This window comes from Protopterus annectens, chromosome 7.part0 (genome assembly GCF_019279795.1).
Source record: "Protopterus annectens isolate FY-2018-M chromosome 7.part0, PAN1.0, whole genome shotgun sequence".
Taxonomy (NCBI): Eukaryota; Metazoa; Chordata; order Ceratodontiformes; family Protopteridae; genus Protopterus; species Protopterus annectens.
The window spans coordinates 721,199,291-721,224,682 of NC_056739.1; the positions used below are offsets into that span (position 1 = coordinate 721,199,291).

The 25,392-nt window shown below is 45.7% G+C and overlaps 1 protein-coding gene across 3 annotated transcripts in view; it reads right to left on the minus strand.

The window, feature by feature from the left end:
* Positions 1–399: 399 nt before the first annotated feature.
* Positions 400–25,392, minus strand: part of PPCDC (phosphopantothenoylcysteine decarboxylase) — a 1,155,725-nt gene continuing 1,130,732 nt past the window's right edge. For all 3 annotated transcript variants that reach the window (XM_044077243.1, XM_044077242.1, XM_044077244.1), the window contains one exon: positions 400–898. In XM_044077243.1, coding sequence (XP_043933178.1) covers positions 819–898 — 80 coding nt within the window. In that variant the 3' untranslated portion in view covers positions 400–818. The remainder of the gene's footprint in view (positions 899–25,392) is intronic.

Sequence of the window (25,392 nt, forward strand, 5' to 3'; positions counted from 1 at the left end):
TATATTTAATCATGTTCAGTAAAAGAAAAATAAACAAGTTCAGAACTTCCCCAGGTAATATAACCTCAGTGTAAACAATGAAAACAGAATAACTGTTTCATATCAGTTTTAACAATATCAGACACTTGATAATTGAGAGATAAAAACAAAAATCTGTTTACGGTTTTAAGGGCAGCCACGGTGGTGCAGAGGTTAGTGTTGTACCTCATAGCAAGAAGTTCTCTGGTTCGACTCTTGGTTGGGATGCCTTCTGTGTGGAGTCTGCATGTCCTCCCTGCGGCTGTGTGGGCTTCCTCCCATATCCCAAAGACATGTTGCAGGTGGACTGGACACTCTAAATTGGCCCTAGGTGTGTGTGCCTTCTGTGGAAGGTTGGGTGCCAGGCTGGCAACGCGACACTGTAAAACTCCACTACCAATAGTTCTGTGGACCATTGTTCCACCGTGGCTTCCCCTAATGGGAAAAGCCGAAAGAAGAAGCAGAAGCACTAATGTACTCTGTATTACATTCTAAGCACTGGTTCTGAAGCAAATTATTTAATTACATCAGGTTCTGATCAAACTCAGAACACAGTAGGCACACCTAAGCAAATAGCCTGAAGATGTTTTAATTCTCTAAAGAAATCAGCTGCTGATTTAAATGACATATTTTATGTACAATGCTACGTCAGCTTTAAGTTGTAAATCTGAATGTCAGAACATTCCCTCAATACAGAACTGTATGATCCTGTAATAATAATAAGGCTAAGGATTCTTCATTCAGCACCAATAAAGCTACATACGCCTTTTCAGGACAGCTAACTGACACTGATTAGTGAGTTAAGATGATGAATGCTCATAAAAAGCATACTCTTTTACTTTCTCCACAATGGTTGAAACTTCAGCCATAGCACCAAGACCTAGAAAAAGAACAGAAAAATAATGTACACATTTGTATTTTATGTGATATGGTCTTTTTTAATTTGCAAATGTTACTAGTTAACTTAAGGAAGCAGTTATCTTTAGGAAAAAAAATAATGCCATATATTGCCTTATACTTAATAACATTTCAGCAAGAATTGGTCCAAAAATGGTGATTCACACAAACTTAACTAAAGATCAACCTCCATCATGAGACTACAACCATACAACTAATCATTTAACCATCTGCAACTACTTACCAGCCATTAATAAAGATTTAGGGCGGGATTCACGATGGTTTGCACGGAGTCTAAGGGTCGTGTAAGACTCCATGCAGCCATCGCTATCCAGGAACAGCCCGAAATACCGTGCAAGAGACCAGCTAAAACGTCTCTTACACGGGCAGGGCGTGGATATGCTAATTACCTCACTTGCAGCCAAAAGGCATGCAAATGAGGTAGATTAACGATCCACGAAGCTGAAACCAGCCCGTGTAAGAGTCGTGTTAGGTGCAGAAATATACTCAGTTGACAAATGAGTACGTTACTGCAAATAAAACAATGGAGCCATGACAGCTCCAAATAAAGTGTGCATATGTATCAGGCAGCATGCCATTGGCCAAATATGTGGCCATTGGCACGGTAACCCGATGCAAACATGAAATAAAATATTTTTTTTTTCGGCGATCGGCGAGGTTTAAACGCAGAGCAGCCCCGCGCAAACGGGCTGCGCTAAATAAGACATAAAAATAAAGGTTTGGGTTTTATGCAATGCATGGATTTGCAATGCAGGGACTAGCAGACCGAAAACAACATGGCCACCGTTTAGTGGTTGCTAAGGGGGGAAGCTGAGTGTAAGACACGTAACTAAGCATTAGTAGGCAATCCTATGTAAATGAGTGGTAGGATAGTGAATCACACTGTCACATAGCAAATGAGCACATTCCGTGTAGTGTAAGAGTTAGATAAGGGGGAGTAACAGAGTAGGAGATAGGTGACATCACAGGGGGGAATGTCAGAAAGAAATCAAGCTCATTGGAGCAAAGTGGTATGTGAAAGATGTCAGTCACACAGCATAGAAAGAGGAGTGTCAACAGATAAGCATGGGAAAGTCAAGAAATGGAAGGTGTACACTGTGGCCAACACCAAGGTTTCTTGCTGTGCCTGCATGCGCGCGTGTGCACGCTGGGAGGCACGAGTAAGACAGAGTGCGCGCGTGTAAGGCAGAGTAAGCATGTAGGTGCCTGTTTAAAGATCTGTAAACCTGTTTGCGCTGGTGTGCGCGCGTTTTAACCCAAATAAGCAGATTCTAGTCCGTGTAAGCATGTGTGCGTGCGTGGTAACCACTGTGAACGTGTTTTCGCTGGTATGCGCGCTGCTCCTCCCTGAGGAAACAGAGAGGAAAAAGGAAGCAGAAGAAATAGTAGGAAGCTAGCAGGGAATACTGGTAAAGCTAGCAGGTGAAAACAATTAGAAGCAGGCAATTACACAGGCAGAATACTAGCCCAGCCCAGCACTTAAAACACTGCAAACAGCATTGCAGTATGTTTCTCTCAAGAGACACTGCAAGACAGGAGTAAGCTATTAGAAGTGAAAACTGAAAAAGCTGCACTCAGACCAAACATGCCAGGGGCTGCCATAGCTGTTATAAGGAGACATAGGAGACTTGCTGAGGGTGGTGACAATACAAATGCTGCCAGACAACCCACAGTGAGAAGACGGAGAAGAGTGTACAGGCCCAGGGTCACCCACAAGGGGTTACATGAGCTGGAGATAGTGGAGCGCTATAGAGTGGACAGAGACCTCCTGCAGCAAATTGTTGAGCTGTGCAGGCCACGCTTCACACACAGAACCAACAGAAGGGAACCCATCCCAGTGGAAACCAAGGTATGTGTTGGCCTAAGAATACTAGCAACCGGTACCTTCCAGAGACCAACTGGTGATATAATGGGGATATCACAGGCATCAGCCTCCAGGGTACTGCACCAGTTCCTGGATGACATGTCAGCACATGTCGGTGAGCATGTGTATTTCCCCAATTCCCTTGAGGTATTGGTCAGCAATATGCGTCTCTTCCATCAAATAGCGGAATACCCTGAGGTAGTGGGTGCAATAGACTGCACGCACATACGCATCAAAGCACCAGCCGGTGAGCGGGGTAGGGCCTACATTAACTGCAAGGGCTTTCCCTCCATCAACTGCCAGGTCATGTGTGATGTCCAGGGCATAATAATGAATGTGTGTGCTGGCTGCCCTGGAAGCTACCATGATTCCCATATCTGGCATTTGACGCAGCTATACCAGACATTTGCCAATGGGGACATCCCACATGGTCACTTAGTGGGGGATGCTGGATATGCACTGGAGCCGTGGCTGATGACACCCTTCAGAAATGCACACACACCTGAACAAGAACGCCATAATGAGGCACACGCACAAACACAAAATGTAATAGAGCGTGTGTTTGGGCTGCTCAAGTCACGGTTCCGGTGCCTGGACACATCTGGTGGAGCCTTGCAGTACTCACCAACTACATGTACCCAAATTGTCATGGTATGTGCTATGCTACATAATATGATTCTGCGAAAACAGCTGCAGCAGGACCAGCATAGGGCTGGGACAAACAGCCCCCCACCATTGCCAAGGCCATCACAGGCAGAGCGTGACTCGGAGGAGGAACAACCTGAGCCTGCCCCAGTAGGCAGAAGGAGGCATGCCCAGTATGCCCTGGCCTTGGCAAAGAGGCAACGCATAGCACTTACACTGGCTCAGTAGGAACCCTGGGAATGATACCCCTCTCTGACTCACTCATATAGTAACAGGGATGCCTAACATGACACAACCTGCTCTCAAACATATATAGAGAGTGTAGTATGTGCATCCGACATAGGCAGCCCTGCAGCACCACCTGAGGCATGATTGCCATGTGTTAAGCAATGTAACACCATCTAGTATATGTAAACATGAAGACCCTGCCTAACATCTCACCCTCACCAAGCATGATGCCACACTATGAAGACAACAAGATCAAGTACAATAATTGGCTGAAGTATTGCTGTTAGCAAGGGGGAACAAATGGCTGACAGCCTGGGATGACATGCTGAGCAAGACATGATGCCCCACCTGCTAGGGATGGCACGCACCCAGCACACCTGGCTGTGTGGATACTGGCAAAGGCTGTTGTCACCCCCACTGTGCCTTGAATAGGAAAGGCTGGAAACACAAACCCACCACCATAGCAAGCACAAGGGATAACAACCTGGACGTAATGCTACCCAATGCCAGAAGTCTAACCTGCAAGGTGCATGCAGACCAAACCCACCACAGCATGGAGAATGGTAATACCTTTTCTGTAACAGAAACCTGGGTCAAGGCCCAGAAGAGCACCCTAATACTACCAGGTTATGCCTCATACCATGCTCTACAGCTCCAAAACATGGAACACACTACAATAGGAGTGTGGCTATCAGTAATTGTCAAGGATAACCACACTCCCAGGTTTGTACCACAGCAAGAAGCAGCATGGACTATCCACGGGCAAGTAACAGTGGCTCAAACTGCGTCCCTGTCTGCAGCCTGCTACAAACCACCCTCACAAACCCAGGAACCCCAGCCAGCCTTCCTAAAGACACTGCAGAGTATGAATGTCTCAACAAATACCAAACATGGGACACACAAAGTGTGACATAGGTGGCAATCCATTATGTACGGAAGAAGTAATCAGGGACCTAGGGACACAAGTGGACGGTAACCCGTCATGTGACACTCACATTGCCAAGGTGGCCAGGAAGACCTGCTATACTGCCCACCTTAATATGAAAGGATGCACATGTAGATCAAGAGAGGTCACTGTGCCCCCATACTCTTCCCTTATCAGGCCCATACGTGACAACAATGTCCCAGTTCGGATGTACCTTACCTTACACCTGCAGCAGTTAGAAAGATCCCAAATGTACCTCACCAAGAGGATAAAGGGTCCAAACATTTGTCATCTGCTGCCTGGCTGAAGAAACCACAGCCCAATTCACAAGCATACTGCCCAGTCAGAGGCGATGTATGCCTGATGTACAAGGCCATGTCCAATCCAAAATAAATGGACATGCTCCACTGCAGAAACTCCAAATTCAGCAGAGACACCACAGTGAGATATCTGAACCTCCACACATAGATAAATAGGATGTGCTGGAGGGACAGATCCATAACCCAGAGGCTCCTTACACTCTGGAACAGAATCCCAGTCCATGATAGGCTGAGCTCCACACTCATACTCAACAAGAGAAATCTGGTGAAGTGCATGGGAGATAGTAGGTGTACACTGGGGGCCATCCCTGTGTCACATCTAGTAAAGTAAACCCTAAATGGGCATAATATGCACATTGCAAGGGGTGTCGAAACTCACACACAGTCTGTCCATGCTCAAACATGGCCAGGGCAGATAGCCTAGTATGAACCTATGACGATACAAATTGTGCAGGACACAAAGGATTATCACACAGCTGTCCTAACTGATGGTAGGAACCATGGTGATAATCCACAGATATGCTCTGCAGTGCTCTAATATCACAAACAATACACCAAACCCACACACATTGCCAACATCCAACCTAACATATACTTTGCAAACTCCCCACCAGCACCATACTGCCAAATATCTATCCCAGCAGAGTGCTGGCCCCCTGACATTGCAGATGCTGAGGTAACAGCCAGCATCTACAAAGCACACCACACAGCATCAATGGTACCAGATGGTGTCCTGGGTTGTGTCCAACAAGTACTGTAAGAAGAATGGAACACCAAATAGCACTACTACGCACTCACAGTCTTACCACAGGATATGTACCCAAAGAGCAGTGTACAGCAACAGTGGTCCCTCACCACAAAGGTGGTGCCTGAATGGATACTGCAAACTATCACCCCTCAACCCTGACTATGTAGGTTGGCAAAGTAATGGAGAGGATGATCATGGATCCCAGGAATAACGAGATTGGGTACCTACAGACATTGGACCCTACCCAGTGTGGCTTTCATAGGGCAGATCCTGCCCCTTAAACATGTCTGGCTCATGTGAAACGCGCACCAAGGCCATTGATGTGGGGAATGTGGTTCACAGAGCCTATCTGGACCTTGCTAAACCCTTCCATACAATACCCTAGTTGGTCAGTACAGATAAGCTCACCAGCCTAACTATAAACCCCTATCCAAGTAGTTCATAGGCTCATAGGTTAGTACTAGGCTAACTGCCCTTGCGAGCCATTTTAAGCCTAGCTAATTATCACTTGTGAGATTCAAACCCTGCACCTTGTGTTTGTAAGGCAAACACCTTAACCATTAGGCCACCCTCCCAACCCCTATAGGTTAGTACTAGGCTAACTGCCCTTGTGAGCCTAGCCAGTTATCCCTTGTGAGACTCAAACCCTGTACCTTGTGTTTGTAAGGCAAACACCTTAACCATTAGGCCACATTCCCGCCGCAAACCAGCTCAAGGACAGAACTGACCTGGTCAGACATGCTGCAGCCATGTCAGACTGCAAACCAGGTACAACTGGCATCCCACAAGGCATGGTCCTGGGACCTCTCTTGTATGCTATATATGTCACATAGGTACAGGCCAACATGGAAGGACTCTGTCTGAACAGGTTCGCAGAAGACTACAAACTGCCCACCATATCAGACCCTCCAGCTGACACAAGCATCCTACAAAAGGCACACATAGAAACAGACAAGTGGTGCCACAGCCATGTCAACAAGCTAAATGCAGAATAGTGTATAGTCATCCCCTGTAGAAACACAGTACGTGGCCAGAAATTACCACATAGGTGTTAACCCATTAAGTACATCAGGAGCAATAAGAGACCTGGGGACACAAGGTGATAGATATCCTGCATGTGACAACCATGTGTCTGTAGTGGTTACAGAAACGTACCATATACCCACCTAATCATGAAGGTAAGCACAGCTAGGTCAGGGTAGGTCAATGTGCCTCTCTAGTCATCCATCAGCAGCTTCACAATTGCGTACAATGGCCCTTGTGGGATGCACCTTAGCAGACACCTGCATCAACTGGAAAGACCCCACAAATACCCCACCAGGAGGATCTCAGAGCTGTAACAGATGCCATGTGTCACCTGATTAAACAAACTGCAGCTCCACACAGTGCCATACCGCCTGGCTGGAGGTGATCTGTGCCTGATGTATAAAGCCATGACCAAGCTGGTATCAATGGACATTTGGCACCATGTAACATCTGAATGCTGGTGACCTATGCAGATGACAGGCCTGAACCCCAGCACAGACATAAACAGGACATGCTGTACCGATTGGTCCATAACCTAGAAGCTCACTCCACTCATGACTAAACTCCCAGTACAGGTTATCCAGGGAGTCCCTCATTGACTGTCATCCAGAGAAATCATGATGACTGGATGGGAGATGGTAGGTGTACCCTGGATATCACCTGTATGTCACTGGTAGACAGAGGCACAGCACACTAACCTTGACATATGTCATGGCAAACACCGGTAAATGTGTGTTGAAGGACAAACACTCTCTGATTAGCATTACAAATGGCCTAGGGCACATGGCCATTGTTTGTCACTGTCCACACAAGTTGTGGAATACATTAACAATGTCGGACAATCATGTTCTATGCTGTCCATATCTGAACAAAATGCAACATGGTCATATCTGCACAACTGGCCCTCAACCAGTCTGGTGTGCTCACTATAAATATTACAAGCAGTGATAGGACTGAAACCGATGATACTGTCCACCACAGTGAAAGTACTGAACCAGTACACTATACGACAATACACTGCTTGGTCAGTCTGAAAAGATGTTGAGAACTGTATGCAAACTATCCCATGGCAACCCTGCAGGCACAGCATAATGCCTGTTAGGTTGAGACACAAAGCAGTTGGGCAGTAAGAACACAACCTGACGTCCAACACTCAACTGTACATGTGAAATATAGATGAAATCCACACACAAACACAAATGTGGTGGACGACAGATCCCAACATAAGGAAAGTTCACACTGGGCATGCTCGCACACTTAGATAAATGAGACGTGTCACTCAAGAAGCCACAGAAACTGTGAACTGGGCATGCTCACACACTTAGGCCATGTCACAGTTCAGCAGTTGCACACACATATCTGGCATTTGTATGTGTTAACACAGGAACCTCCCACAATACAGAAATCTGCCCAGTGCACACAGTGAAATTACAACAAGACATAAGGAAAGTACTGGATCCCACTCGTATGCAAACATCTGCCACAGTACACAAGTTGTTCATAGAGATAGGGAAAGCTATGGCAATAAAGACCCACAAACAGTATATGAGCAACAGATACTTGCATCTGACAGGTAAACATATGGCCGTAGAGTGCAATACTAGGCTGTTGTCCCTAGGGAATACAGAAGGCTATCCACAGTGTATTTGGCATCTGCCTCCGCAGTACAGTAGGCCACTGTGCCTGTGCAAAGTTAATGCATAGGTATGCTCTCCCCCTTACTGATGGATAGTAACAGATGTACATACCTCTTCATACATAATGATGTCAGCACACTATACATATGTCAGGAGCACAAATGATACCCAATAATTTGAATAGCACGCTCAGCTACTGTCTCTCTCACAAGTGTCATAATATAGTTAGGTAGGGGTTTGAATCCTGCAAGTGCTCAGTGTGAGTGTGTGTGTGTGTGTATGTGTGACTGTGGGGGGGAGTAGCGTGTGTGCAATTCCATGTGTAAGAGAAATGCCCCTTTTGCCAACTAGTACAACACAACACATGCTGCATATTCCACTGTCTAAACACTGATGATGTCAGCACCCTATAAGTACAGCAGAAGGAAGCAAGCCTCCCAGTAATGCAAATAGCACGCTCTGCTACTGTGTCTCTCACAAGTGTCATAACATAGTTAGGTTATGGGTTTGTATCCTACAAACGCCATGTGTGTTTTTGTCACACAGTTTATCCATGTGTGTGGGGTGTTGTTCCCAATATTGCACGACATACATTATATCAGTAATGTCAATGTACACATGATGTATGTGTGTGCCACATACACATATGTACCTGTGACCTTCAATAGTTCCCATGTCCGAAGCCTGCCTCATGTGAATACATGGAGTTTGCATTAGACAACTGTATGACTGTGGTGTTCTGTGCAGGGGCTGCATGTGGTATGTGAATATACAGTGTGAGTTGTAGATGGTGTCATCCTACCAGTGAGGGATACACGTCTGGTGTGGAGTATATAGTCCACATGTTGGTGATGAACAGGTGCAGCATGTTTTCACCTCTTGTGGGAGTGGTAACAAGTTGTTCCATAGCAATGCAGGAAATGAATGCTAGGTACCTTTCAGCTAGAGTCTTGGAGCTACAGTAATGCTCACACTCTATGTTTGGGTAGTTGCAGTCCACCCATATAATGGTGTTTGTAGAGACCGTCATATTCCCAGTGTTGTCAGGAAGGCCAGGTGGGTTTCCTGGGTATGGAAGGGTGGTATGTGCCAGGCTATGAACCTGAAGGCAGTCTAACCCACTGTTAGTTGCACATGGATAGGCTCTGATGCTTTGTGCTGTGCACCAACCTGGGGGTGTGTGTATCTGAGGTGCCTTTGGATACATCCCCCCTGTTCTGGTTTGGTGCATGTGTAGGGGATGACAAGCATGGTATGAGGTATGACCTGGCAGTGATGGGGTGCACCTGGGAGCCGTGTACCAGGAGTCTGTTACTGCACGGATATTGCTGTTCCCCATGCTAAGGACAGTTTCCACTGCATGCATCTTGAGGTTTACACTGCTGGTGTTGAGTAGCATTACTATTAGTGTCCTATCCCGTGTGATACCTGTGTAGGTGGCTATGTAATGTCAGCCTTGCATACCAAGGCACTATGTGTGTAGCAAGAGCCTCTGCCGATATACAACAGCCCATGGGTGACAGGTGCAAGCTGTCCCTAGCAAAGCAACGTGGCTTGTCCAGCATGTAATCCCACGCTGACAGGCATTGGATCCCCTTTGAAAGTCACCAAAACATACGGTAATTGTAGAAACTGATCATCCTGTCTACATATTGTGGCAGCATTCTTGGTGAGGGTAAGATGCTACTCAAGGTCAGGGTCATACCAGCCCGTGCCACAAGCTCAGAGAGCCCCTCTATGTCCCCTAACGTAGTCCAGGGAGGTGCGTCACAGGTCATACACACTGGCACAGACAATGACTGAGTCACATTTGTACATGCCTTGGAGTGACCTGTATGCTTGTGTTATGTGGTGGATCATAGTGACCGACGGGCATCTCAGCGTGACCTTCACCTTGTTCAGCCTGGTGAGCAGGACCTCAGTGTACCTGACGATAGAGGTACCTATTACAACTGTAGCAGGTGCGTTAAGCCATATGGGCTGTGACTGTTTGGCACACAGGCTTTGTGAGCTATGTGTTGCACGTGCTTTGCTCTGGTGTAACGTTTGCTTGTGTGTCTGCTTTGCAGGTGTGAGCTGCTCAGGCAGGATGCTATTCTGAGAGTCCAAGAATGTACCTGTGTGTTTGGATTGCTGTCGTGGCAGGTCTATGTGAGACTGGTATTGTATTCACTGTAGTATCCCACTCCACCTGACAGGGTATGCCAGTACTGAGTTAAGAGAGTTTAGCCCCCAGTTCGGCTATGTGGTTGCATCTCTCACATGTGTTGTAAGTTTATGGGAAGGGGAGAGGGTTGTCTGTGTACATGAGGCAGCTGTAACATTGCCACATGACTCACAGATTCACCAATTGGACCACAGAGTAGATTGACAGGTGACCTTTGCACATGCTACCATAGCATTGTGAATCCCATACTAATTAACGACACATAGGGCCAATGGGGAACAAGGTACTCAAGGTGAGTATGTGAGGGTGTAGTGCTCCTGATTTGTTAGTGCTGGCATATATAAATGCTGTCTTGAGCAAATGCGAGGTAAGTCATATGCAATGTGTTACAGGCAACTTACATGCAAACAGGACAAACAGTGACGTTCTGTCAAGTGAGACATGGACATCAGTACAGTAAGCAATACAGATGTCACTAGGGATACACAGAGGTGCTGTAAATCTGCATTGCAGGTGGAATCGGTGTTTCAAGGACATAACAAGCAAACATGCATACAAACAAAGCAACAGTCAGCAGGCCTGGATGTAGACTATGCTACAACAAACAAGGTGTACGACTTCCAGTAGGTAACAGTGCACATATGCAGGCACTATAAGCCTGTACCCAGACATTCACAGATCAGACGGGCTGGGTCCAGCCCCACCCCCCACAAGTGTACAGACCATGTACCTTCGTAATGTAGAATAACTGGCCTGAAACCCAAGTGCTCATACCTGTAATAATACACATTTCCAATAACAGACACTGAGCCCTCACTCAGCAGTTCCAGACTTAGTAGGATGTATGCTACCTGTCCTGGCACCACAGTATCCTTGACATGTATGGAGACTCTCCCTCCTGTCATAGTTAGTTCTGTGTTTTGGGGCTGTCATGCATGGTATGAGGTGTGACCTTGTAGTGCTAGTGTGCTCTTGTGAGTCTTGAACCTGTTGTGTATTGCACAGATATCAACATCCTCAAACATCCTTATTGCAGAGTCGAGTGTGGACAGCATGCAACTTGCAGCTGACATGACCATCAATGAGTATCAATATGTACATTTTCGTATCCCCTGTGCTACCTATGTAGGTGGCCATCTCTTGACAGCCTCACCACCAGTATGCAAAGATGTGCAGACAGTACACTATGGTAATTACTATGGGTGTACAAAACAATACAATGACATTCATACTGTAACTGCATCAGGCATGCTGGGATATACCAACAATGATATCATTACACTGTACTGTTGTCAACATGATATTATTACTACACTTCTATGTAGTCACCCTGTGCATCAGCACCATGTTAACCTGCTCCTGCACCAATGTTACAGATTGCAGGAGGTGGCACAGTTTCATCATATGCACAGGGTGTGTACTTGGTATGCCTGAGTCTGCCATTGATACAACCAATTGACATGTATGTGTGTGTGTGTTGGTGAGGGACAGCAGTACAAGATGGGGCAATGCTGATGCAGTGTGTGCGTGTATGCAGTAGCCCTAGGTGTTATCAATTTGCATGTGTGTATGCATGCACACAGTCCCACCTCATGGCTGCCATATACAGGTGTTTGTGGACAGCCACAGACTGTACCTGCCAGGTCATACAGATCACTGTCTCTGGCCACGGACATGGTACCTGTGCCTGGCAGGGGTGCTACAGACCGTATCAGGTACTAAGCCAGACTGGGTACTGTCATCAGAAGCGGGTAGTTGGTGACTGGAGACAGGTCCCTGTTGGGACTGTCCAGAGCCATGTGCACGTGGTCTCCTGGGGCGGTCTGATGACAGCACAGACCCAGCATTGCTGGGGCTGCTGCTGGCACTATGGGAGCGGCCGAGGGCCTGTTGTCGTCCGCGACGGCTGCCAGCTGCTGCTGTCGCTGGCATACGGCCATGTTGATGTCTCAACCATCCACCATTGCCCTGGCTCATGGACATGTAGTTGTGGAACAGATCTAATGTGTCCCCCCAACGTCTGTCAATGACCTCGGTGGTTACGGATGGCAGCCGCAACATCACGCATACTGTCATTCATAGCTGTGCGACATGCTCTCAGCTCCCTCAGACCCTGTCTGGTGTACCGTTCCATACGTGACTGTGCCTGCATTACAGCCCGAAACATAGCTGAGGTTGAAAGACCTCTGTGGGCACGTCTGACAGGGGCGGTACGCCCACGGATGCTCCCAAGAGAACCCCTGGACGTCTGCCTGTGTAGTACCATGTCAGGACCTTGGCCATGGCTGCTGTGTGGGGATGCATGTGCCACCGATATCACATTACCCTGGTCTATGCCCACTGTATCCTGTCCATCACCTAGGGACATTGGTGACAAAGGATGTATTGGCAGGATGACTGTGCGCATTGATGGGGTCGACAGCTGTGTACTGTCAATTAGCTGACCAACGACGGACCCTGGCACACCTCCCTGTGCCATTACACAGGTATCATCATTATCACTACCCACGGCAGCTGATTCAGGTTCCCTGCTGCACAACACCAGAGCAGCACCAGAACCTGTGGGAGTAAGACAGGAAACACAGTTTACAATGTGTACACAATGTCACCACTGATACACACATGCACACAGGGCACATGCACACTGGGCACATGCACACTCCTCAGTATATGAGATATCAACACACAGACACAAACACACCTGCAATCAAACACATAGCACTACTGCTTCAGCCTATTATTACTATTAGTATCAAGAGTATTGAAGGTATTGTTATTACACACTCACCAGCATGGATAGGCTGCCTTGCTGTTACACCAGAGGGACCTGCAGAAATGAGACATTTATTGTCAGTGGGCACAACTGTGCCATTGATACTGTGAGTATGATACAGTTCAGTAGTGCAACAGTTGGCTTCCACAGGTCTACTGCTGATATTGAGAACATCACTCTTGCACAATAATTAGCAAGATTACAGCTACAAACCGAGGACACACCTCACACATGCATAAACTAACAGTGTACAGAACAGTCCACTATACACATGGCATGTTACCTGCACGCTCCGTGTCCTGCTGCTGGGTGGCTCCAGCCTCCATCATTACGCATGTATGCTGCCGCTGTTGCTGTTGAGCTGGAGCCACAACACTTAGGAGTAGTCCCTCCAGTCTGGTGAGGGGGGGATGTCTAGCCACCCCACCACCTGTGGCAAGCTGCTGCCTGTGGATATCCGACGCACGCTGATGGACATTTCTAATTAAATCACTGCAGTGATGGCGTACCTGCTCATATGTCCGGTTATGTGTGCCTATGTCATTTACCTGACGGACCAGGTCTTGCCACAGTGCAGCCCTCTCCTGCTGGTTCTGGCTGGTGCGGGAAAAGAGTATTACGAAATCCCGCACCAGGCTCTGGTGTATCTCTTCCGCCTCCGCAGCGGAGTACACAGGATTTCGCTGGTGAACCATAGCCCTGAAAAGGAGAAGGAAAATATGTCACCAATATATGTCAGCAAACTATGGAACACATAATACTCGACTGTAGTGATATAACTTAATCCCCATATATAGCATCTGTCTGTCTACTGGATACACATGTAAATGACCAGATATCAGTGCTCAGCCGACAACTGTGCAACAGTACCTGGCACACTCCATACGACAGACTAGTATACTCCAGCAGTCAGCACACTAGTTCAAGTCCAATGCACAACCTCACACTGGGGGTTTGTATCAAGGTACTGTATGTGGAACATTATCAACCCATGCACTGCATGCAATGCACGTTACATATTTCACTGGTAATGCACACTACTCTTACTTACCATAACCCTACCTACACCACAGTCACATACAGGGTAACACAGCACAACATATGGCAATGTAGTATGTGTTGATCGCAATACCTCACACATCTGTCTCTGGCCTCATACCAAGGACACACACTACCATGACAAACAGACAGTCATGGTGAGCAATCACACCAGTACATAACATGCACCCAGTCACTGGCACACTCATTCCACCTCACATATTTGGTTTGCAATGGGTTCATGGGTGTGCATTGTGTCTTAGGTAGGTAGTATGCTATTGGCCCTGGGCCTACAGCAGCATACTGTTATGCTACCCTGCCCCTTGTGACACATGTGATATGATCGTACCTGCTCCTGTCAAACAGTTACACAGGGTGACTCATATGGCATATTACCTATCTGCATAACATTCAGCAGGGGTATGTCTGACATCTACTCATGGGGAGCCTTGTTTCTTAATTCTGTGTGGTTTACTCCAGGGTATGTCTTATCTGTGGGTAGGGACCGGTACCTCCACCATGTGCTCTATACTGCAGTGACAAGGATGACAGACATAGGTAATTTGGGTTGTGGATGTTGGAGGTGTTACCATGGTTGTTGGACAACTGTCATGGGTGTGACCTAACTATGTATATCCAGCAGTGGTAACCTCTATGTAGGTAGTCTGGGTGCGCTCTGTGGTCTTGTCAGTCACTCTGCATAGGTATGTGTTTGAGTGCATTGACACAGTTACTTACGTATGTCTGTGTCCTTCTCCATATCTGTAGCTGTCCTGGGAGGTACATACCATGTAGGACATTGTGGGGTGTAGAGGGGTACAGTGACCTACATGTCCATAGCTGACACACCATGTCTGCTGACACATTCCATGTACAGGTATTACAGGACTAGTGTGCCACTGTGTATATCAATGGGGTGCCTATTGTACACTTGTTGCCCCTGTTCCCCCCCGACACATGCAGTGGTGGGCAGGCATGCACATATGTGGTGGTTACTGGTGTCAGTGTTTTGGAATGGGATATGGTACTCCAGTATCCACACTGGTGTTCACGCTATGTCGTTGTCACCAGGCACCTGTTGCAATACATCTGCACACATGTGCCTCACTCAGTATAGATATATATATATATATATATATATATATATATATATATATATATATAGATAGATATAGATATATACATATAGATGTGGAGAGAGAGAGAGAGAGACAGAGGGAGAGAGAGAGTGAGAGGGGGTGGGACAGAGAGAGATAGTCATATACAGAAATATCTGTTGACAGTCAGATCTGTCTGTATATGTATACAGGAGGGTGGCTTAATGGCTAAGGTGTTTGCCTTACAAACACAAGGTGCAGGGTTTGAATCTCACAAGGGATAATTGGCTAGGCTTAAAATGGCTTGCAAGGGCAGTTAGCTTAGTACTAAACTATGAACTAAACTATGAACCTATGTATCTATATATATCTATATATGTATGTGTGTATTACATATATCTGGACGTACATATTCTATCAATCTCGATGTCTGTGCAGTAACTGAAACCTGGTTCAAGGCTCCTGAGAGCATACCAGCGGTACCGGGCTATACCTCGTATCATGCTTTTTGATCCCAAAACTCGGGCCAAAACAAAAAGGGAGGGGGAGTGTCCATATTCATCAATGACACACACACCTCCAGGTTAAAGGCAACACATGAAGCATCAGAGAGCATCCAGGTGCAACTAACCGTAGGCAAAACTGCTAAACAACTGGTAGCATGTTACAGACCACCCTCCCAATCTCAGGAACCCCATTCAGCCTTCCTGAAGACATTGGAGGATATGAATGTCCCACCAAACACCATCATATTGGGAGACTTCAACTACCCTAACATAGACTGGGTGCATTATTCTAGCCCAAACATCCTAGCCCAAAGGTTCCTGAAATTCATAAATTCAAATGCAATGGAACAGCTAGTCACCTCTCCCAAAAGGGGAGATAATATACTAGACCTGATCATCACAAACATGGGGACAATGTGCTATACACCGGAAGTATACCCCTCACTAGTCACATCTGACCACAAACTAATCACCTTGGATATACATATCCCACCTCCACCCACAACACAAAAGACTACAGTGAGAAACCTCTCAAAAGCCGACTTTACACTTCTTAAAACTGAGTTGGTATCCTTTAAGCCCACTGGGCCAGTGGACACCACATCCCACAATGCAGAATCCTTCACAAATGCTTTCTACGGACATCTCCAAGAATGCAGGGATCATGCAATCCCAAATAAAACCAAGACCCTCCCCACCAAGGGCAGGCGTCCTGTCTGGTGGACCCCAGCCATGAACAAATTGTATAACAAAAGAAGGAAGCTACTGCACGACAGAGCAAAATCCCATAAAGAGAAGGCATCTCTGATCAGCACTAGTAGAAAGCTACGTTCTCTCATAAAAACATGCAAGGCCAACTTTGAGAGGAAAATCTCTATGGACACTAAAGATAACCACAAGGCCGCCTTCTGCTATTTTAGAAACCTGGGCGGAAACCCTCAGATATGTTCAGAGTTAGTTCACAGTGACATAAACTACACTGAACACACAGATACTGCCAACATTCTGGCAGACAGGTTCAGTGCAAATGTCTCCCCTCCATCACCCCCAAAAGAAGAATTACTTATCCCAGCTGAATGTAACCTCCCTGTCATCTCAGATGTCCAGCTGAGAACCGCCCTCAGCAAAGCTATAAACACAGCATCAATGGGACCCGACGGTACCCCGGGTTGCGTGCTACGTGAACTCCAAGAGGAGCTAAACCCGCACATAAAATGCTATTTAACCGTAGCCTTACTACAGGATATGTACCTGAACACTGGCATACAGCAACAGTAGTCCCACTCCACAAAGGAGGCACCTCTACAGACCCTGGTAACTACCGCCCCATAAGCTTAACCAGCCTGGTCTGCAAAGCTATGGAAAGACTCATTATGGAACTCATACACAGAGACATTGGGGACTTACAGACACTTGATCCCACCCAGTTCGGCTTTGTAAAGGGCAGATCCTGCCTTTTGAACCTGGTTGACTTTTTCAAAACAGTCACTAGAGCCATTGACAAGGGCACAGCAGTCCATACAGCCTACCTGGACTTGGCTAAAGCATTCGACACAATACCCCCACTCTGGCATCATAGACAAGCTCAACAGCTTAAATGTAAATCCATATGTCACAAGATGGGTTGCAAACAGGCTAAAGGATAGAAACCACAAAGTCAAATTTGCTGGTGCCGTGTCAGACTGAGAGCCAGTCACAAGTGGTGTCCCACAGGGCTCTGTCCTGGGACCCCTCATGTTTGGCATTTATTTCTCAGATGTGGAAGCAAACATGGGAGGGTAGTGGCTGACAAAGTTCAAAGATGACTGCATACTAGGCGCCATAGTCGTTATACCAGCTGACACATACATCCTACAGAAAGGCCTCACTGAAACGGACAACTGGTGCCGGAGTCATGGCCTTAAACTGAATGCAAAATAATGTATAGTCATCCCCTTTGGGAAAAACAAAGTACCCACATATTATCACATAGACAGTAACCCACTGAGTACAGACAAAGTAATCAGAGACCTGGGGACACAAATCGATACTGACCTCTCAATTGACACCCACGTTGCCAAAGTGGTTGGAAAGACTTCCTACCTTGCCCACCTTATCATGAAGGGATTCACATCCAGATCAAAGGAGGTCATTGTACCCCTATACTCCTCCCTTATCAGGCCCATGAATGTGTACTATGCCTCATTTGGTATGTACCTCACCTGGCACTTGCAACAGCTAGGGAGACCCCATAAGTACCTCACCAAGAGGATTAAGGGTCTCCAACAAATGTCATATGCTGCCAGACTAAAGAAACTCCAGCTCTATTCCGTAGCATACCGCCTACATAGAGGTGATCTGTGCCTGACGTACAAGGCCATGTCCAATCAGGAATTGATGGACATGTTCCACCTCATAAAATCCAAATCCATCAGAACCACAAGAGCTAAAGATTTAAACCTCAGCACAAGTATAAATAGGACATGCTGTAGGGACAGATTCATAACTCAGAGGATTCCCATACTCTGGAACAGAATCCCAGCTCATGTTAGGCAGAGCCCCTCACTGACTCTCTTCATGTGAATTCTTGACGAGTGGATGGGAGATCATAGGTTTACCCTAGGGGTCATCTCCGTGTCACTACTAGACAGAGGCACAGTAAACTAATTCTATTATGTAAGGGGGTCTTCACTGTGTCACTACTAGACAGAGGCACAGTTTTCTACATCTATTCTGTACACTGTATGCAGATAGCCTAGTATTAAACTATGACACTGTGAAACTATATATGTCTATGTATTTCTACATCCCTCTCTATGTATACATATATGCATATTATATATATATATATATATATATATATATATATATATATATATATATATATATATATATATATACACACACACACACACACATACATACATATCTCAATATACATACGTATACACATGATATATATATATATATATATATATATATATATTTTTTTAGTTCCACATATGTATACACACAGTAACATACTGATGAACATCCATTACTGTACAACCTACTTGCACATTGCACTACAACCTACATTGCTATGTGCACATAGCTACCTTCACATACATATGTATGTAGAGCCTTCAGTGACAGTTGCAGTATGTCCCCGGCCTTATGCACATCTTCATATACATAGATACAGACCAATAACACATATGGAGGGTTCACAGTATATAGACTATTATATTAGTACTTTACATTACCTGTGTTTGTTGTCGCTGTTTGCGTAGGCTTTCAGTTACTTGGCCTGCTGTCAACTTGTTTGTTTTGTTGTAACTTATTTTTAATTTTTTTTTATTTCTTTCTTTCTCTCTCTCTCTCTGTCTCTACCTCCAGAGGGTGCAATGAAAGTATTGCATGTGTGGACTGGGAGTACAGGATGCTTTTGTAGGTATCTGCACATGTCCATGTGATGGCCTCTGCACCAATTGTTAGCCAGCATTTACTAATTGCATGCAGCCTGTTGTGTAGTGATTGCAGTTCTCACTGTGATTTCAGGACAGTGCTATAAAAAGGTCTGTTAGGTAGGCGTAGCCCTTTCAAATTATCAGGGTGGGGACCATGCTGGTTTGCTGTGGACACTGTTCTGTGAGTGTAAGGGTTGGTATGTCTCTCATATTTCAGGCTGTGTTGTAGACACTGCAATGCATGTTGTACTGTAAGCTGAGTATTCCTTCCTCCAGTTTCCTCTTCTCCGTGTGTATGTAAACTGACACCTACGACTAGTAATACTGTGTATATGGGTGTGTGCGCTTTCCTGTGGGAATTGTGGTGTAACTGGTATATAACAGTGGCTCTTGCAATCTGTTGCTATGGCTTCAATATTTGCCCTTAACATTCACTCCTTGTATGCCTGCTAGGTGTCTTTCCTGTAATGTGTTGCTATGGCTTTCCTATTTTCCATTTACATTCACAGCTTGTAATGTTTGCTATATCTGTTTGGGCAGCAATTCCCTATGTGTTTGTTGTGGTAGGGTGTTACTGCATGCAGTGTGGTCTGGCCATGGTGTGGGCCTTGACACTTACAAGGGTATTTGATCATGCTGCTGAGCAGGCCTCAGATACTCTCAGGTGTATCTTTTATCAGCCTCATGGAATGGTACATATCAGTGGGATACTCCAATGAAATATTCTAATATTCTGCAGATGTGACTGTGGGTTATTTCGAGCATATGTATTACTACGCCATTTGTGACGTGCAAGTGGTGCATACTTTCAGTAATTCATAGTTACCATTGCATGTGTTGTAACACCTTCCTGCCTACTGTTAGTACATTTCACAGGGTGTCAGTGGGGCACAGTTGACATTTGTTTTCACATCAGGGACATCCCTGTAACTCAGTCACAGTTGCTATGTCTGGGCTCTTAACTATTCAACTATGGCAGTGTTTATCCTGCTCTGAGTATGTGTCTGGCTTGCCAGATGCTACTGTGACATTATTACCTACTAGCTATCAACTAGCATGGCTGTTTCTCTTCACACAGTACTATTTTACAAATCCACTAGATTTGACAGTAAATATACATGACATGCTTTGTGTACTAGACATGCTATATTCCCTTTACATTAATTTCTACTATTTCATGATATATTTCTTTCAGCACAATGTTCTTGTATAGCAGTCATGGCTTAGTGGTAAATCATGCAGACTAGTGTTTCCAAGGTCCTGGGTTCGAGACTGACAGAGGTATTTTATTTTGCTGCTGAGCAAACTACAGGCCTTGTCATTCAGAGTGACTAAGGCACTTTTAAGCAGTTGTAAGCGGGTTAGCACTGGTTTGTGCGGAGCTCAAGCATGCACACTGCCGCTTAGCTTCGCGCACACACGCTTAGCTAAGCACACAGAAGCGCACGCCCGCTTACTACTGCTTAAAAGTGCTTACTCTCGCGCACACCCGCGCTATTTTCTTTTAAAGAAAAGAAAATGGGGAGATAGGAAAGTGGTGAAAAAGGGGGGCACAAAGAGGGTAGGACAGTAGGAAAACAAGCTCGGGTTTTGCAGGAGGGATGTAGGAAAGGCCCATAGCTGTCCATTTCTTCATCAGCAACAGCTGTGCATATGTTTGTAATTTGGTGTGAAATCTGAAACCTTCCACCCCTGAGAAAGGTGTGAGGACAACAATATTTGTTGTACAGCCAGTTGTAATTGCCAGTTTACATGTCCAGCAGACATGCATGCAAAATGGGCAGCTATGTATGGGCCGTAATTTTTTTATGGGTACAGAGTGCCTTTTTTTTTCTTTTTTTCAGGTGAGAGTGGTATGTCAGGTACAGGAAGTCGGTATAGCTGGGGAGGTAGGTAGAGGAGGTTAACAGACAAGACAAGCAAGATGCATACAGGGGTGGTGTATGACACGTGGGGGGGATACACAATTGACGGGGACGGATGTTTGGATATCTCGAGCCCATGAGCCCACAGATGGCAACAGTGGAACTGAGATCCCACCCATGGGCAGTTGCCACTGTGCCTTCACTGCCCAGGACGGGGCTGTGCTGGGGGCTGTGTAGGACGGGCAGCAGGCACCCCCGTGAGTTGTGCCACCCGTGCCTCAAGCTGGCGTAGGGGCCCAAACACAGCATGCCTGATCTCCCTACGCACCACAGTCCGGACACTACGGAGGGTGAGTGGATGTTCTCCTCCGGCCACGCTTGCAGAGGGGGACGAGCCCCATCCCCTGCAGCGGTTCCACCTGCAGGTGGCACAGGGCCACCGGAGGAGGGTCCGGCCAGAACACTACTGCCAGGTGCACTTGTCAGCTCAGGTGGGAGAGGTGGGTCCGCTGAAACCCGCCTTCCCTGTCGTCCTATGTTTTGCATTATTTTATGACAGCTTGGGCTAGTAACGTACAATACCATTCACAATTAGTTGTAACAGCATGCATTAGTATTCCCATTCACCAAACACCCATAAATTCAAGCCATTGAACGCATAACACATGCATAATTTAAACAACAATACACAATCCAACAACATGCAGGGTTGACTGATGGCAACAGGCCATCAGATTTGGATGTATGAACAGGGCACATGCATCAACGTACATGCAAATATGTATGAACCAACAGGACAAATGTCCAGGGGAGTTAATTGTAAAGACACATACCCATTTCATGTGGAATGGATTATTTGTGGTTATAGGGTAGGGTGAAGAAATATTTCATTAACAACTTCAAATACCTATACATATGCTGTACATTTCTACTATCTGCAGATATATACACACTACAGGTCTGACTACAGTTTCCTATGTGTAAACTTATGCATGTTGGTGATGGGAATGTTACTGCTACATTGATATACATTTCATTTTTATTCATACACATTCATATCTGGCTCTGTTCAGCTACAGCATTCTGCTACATTTATATGGCTCTAGACAACTGTGGATGTTTGGTATTTCATACAACCATACTATCTGCATACTGCAAACTTACAGCAACATATCCAAATTGTGGGACACACATTCCAGCTTCAGTACTTTATTCCACACATTTCGCTGTTTGGTTGTGCCTGTCACATTCATTTCATTCTGTACTGACTGCAGTATACTTTATTCAAGAGTTATTACAACTTTATTGGTGGATTCATACCTCTTTCTCACACTCTCACTTGTTTTATTTTTACAATTCAGGATGGTACTTAATTCTAGGCTTTATTGACATGTTTTACTTGGTTACAACAATCCTTTCCAACAGTCTCACTTGTGTCATGTTTCAGAATTTAAATGGGGATATATTTCACACATGTGTTTTACTCAGCTTGTGTAGCTGTAATTTACAGCCTGCTGCAGGTTATGTACTATTATATTACAAGTGGAACATCTTTATTTCAGACTTGTTTCATTTTTATTTTTGGATTACAGGCTGCATCACACTTATGTAATCACACAGTACTAGCAGAATCTCTCTTACACTGTTACTTGCACTTTATATTAATAGGTGACTACACTGCACTCTTTTGCAAGCTGTCATACTTATATTTTTTAACAGTTACAGGGAGAGAATTACTAACCTGCCTGGTGGCGCAACCGCACAAGCCTATCGGCATAGGCTCGACGATTCGCCGAACGGACACCTGCAGCTGTAATATAAATTAAGTAATATTGGAATACACATCTCCATAATATCAGCTAGGTTAACTTTATACATAAATAATTACATGTAACTTACTCAGTAGTGGGGCGTTGGGCATTTGCCAGGCCTCCTGGATCCAACGGTTCAGTTGGTCCTGCTTCCGTCTCTTCAGGTCCGCATGGTGGTGATGGACCTGTTCACCAGTCCTTGGTATTCCTGTAGCACTGGTGAGATCATGTGCCAACCGGTCCCACGCCTCAGCCTTGTATGCTCCCCACAGGACCTGGCCCTGCATGAGTTGGGCCTCATGATCATGGACGAGGAGCCAAACCATATATTTGGACTCCTCAACACCCCACCTCTGTGCTCGGAAGCAACTATCCTCTCCTACACCTGCCATCCTGACTGCAAATCGGTTCCACAATCAGTTATGCTGTGTATTCCCGCCTATGGGGCTTATATATGCCGTTTTTCCCGCACTTATCTGTGATTGGCCATTTTGGAAATGTATCAGCTTCACAAAACCTGCTTTGTCATGCTTCTCTTTCCATTCATTCCTATATATATGCTACTACTGCATTTCTAAGAGCAACTGTCATGGCTTAGTGGTTCAGTACTTTGACTATGGTGCATGGCATCCTGAGTTCGAGCCTGGCCATTGCTTTTTTTATTTTATGACTGTCTACACAGGCTAGGAGGTGTGTCTGTGTAAAGGCAGTTTTGATACAGCTTGCTCAACGTTGCCCGCCGGTTAGCTTGTTGGCGCGGTGCGCAGCTCCGCGCAAACGAGTTACGCTGGTTTACGTGTCGTTTGGCTGTCAGCACGCATATTAAGCTCAGCTCAGCTACAGGCACACAGTTTCAGCGTGTTAAAATGCTGCTCAACCCCGGCACTCATTTTACACCTGTTAAACCACTGCTCACCTACGGGCAGATATACTCAGCTTGTTAGACTGTAGCTCTGCTATACGCACTTCTGACATTTGTTTTTTTTTATTATCACAAAAATAAAACTTGATGTTGTGGGGGCTCGAACCATGACTGCCTGCTCTTCAGCCGATGTCTCTACCGCTACGCTATTGCTTCTTGGCTTACTTTGCATATTTAGATCTTATATGCTTTTCCACTGACTGCTAACTGTGGCTAAGCAACGGGCACGCCCACGCAAACATATTAATTTTTACATTTAACATGTTCATTTTTACATTTTATGTTTATAGTCTGTGGGGGCATGTGTTGTGTTTATTAACATTTACGCGGACTCTGTCGTGGGGGTTTACTTTCGGGACTGTTACTCTTCTGGGGGCGTGTCCGTTTGCAGGGCTCGCCCTACGGACACGCCCCCTACTTTCCTACACAGACCGTGTTAGCCTTGGGTGTGAGTCAGCATGCCCTCATGAATATGCATGGCATGCTGACGTCACACTGTTTAACTGCAGCCTCCGTGTAAGACTTGTAACTCTTACACGGAGGCTTCATGAATCCTGCCTTTAGATTTTCAAACCATCTAACCAATGCTGTTAAAACCTAACAACTATACAGTTAAGAATCAAACCAATACTACCAAACTGCAGCCACATTTCTTAACTTTTCCACAGCCTTTCATGTTGTCAATTACTCTATACTACTAAACGGAAAAAGACACAAACCATGGGTTACAGCCTAATGATCACTAAATTGACTATGACCTACCTGAAAAACCCCAGCAAAGTTCATATGGGGGTGAATGACTTGAGACATACCTCACTGGACTATATGAAGAGAGACATGGCTGAGCTCTCAGATTATGTGTCACAGGCAAATATAAGCCTAGCCTTAAGCAGCATTCTACCTTCTCCAAGGATGATGCCACAATACAAACAAAAAAAAATGACTGAAATTAACAATTGGCTTAGATTCTGGTGTCAGTCCAAAGGGATCCAATATTTGTCAGCTTAGGAAAACATGTTAGAGAGGCCACGCTGCTTTGTCAGAGATGGTTTGCACCTGTCTCCTGTAGGCCTTCAGAAAATGACAAACACATTAGCCACCCATATTGTGCCTTTTTTAGGCAGTGTCAAAATAACCAACCTCCCAGCATAACAAAATCCTCTCTAGATAAACTCAAGGGACTGCTGCTTAATGCTAGGGGTCTAAACAAGAAACTGCACTCCTGGAAGAACTCCTCACTTTAGAAGATGCTGACATCTGTGCAGTCACCGAGACATGTTTCAAAGGTGTAGAAAGCACCCTGGCTGTGTAGGGCTACAATACCTCCCATACGTTCAGACCACAAACTGAGTATGAAAGAACCAAAGGAGGAGGTGCATCCATCATCATTATGGATAAGTACACATCGAGACTGGTCAAACAGCATGACTCTCTTGATAAGCTCCATGTCCAATTA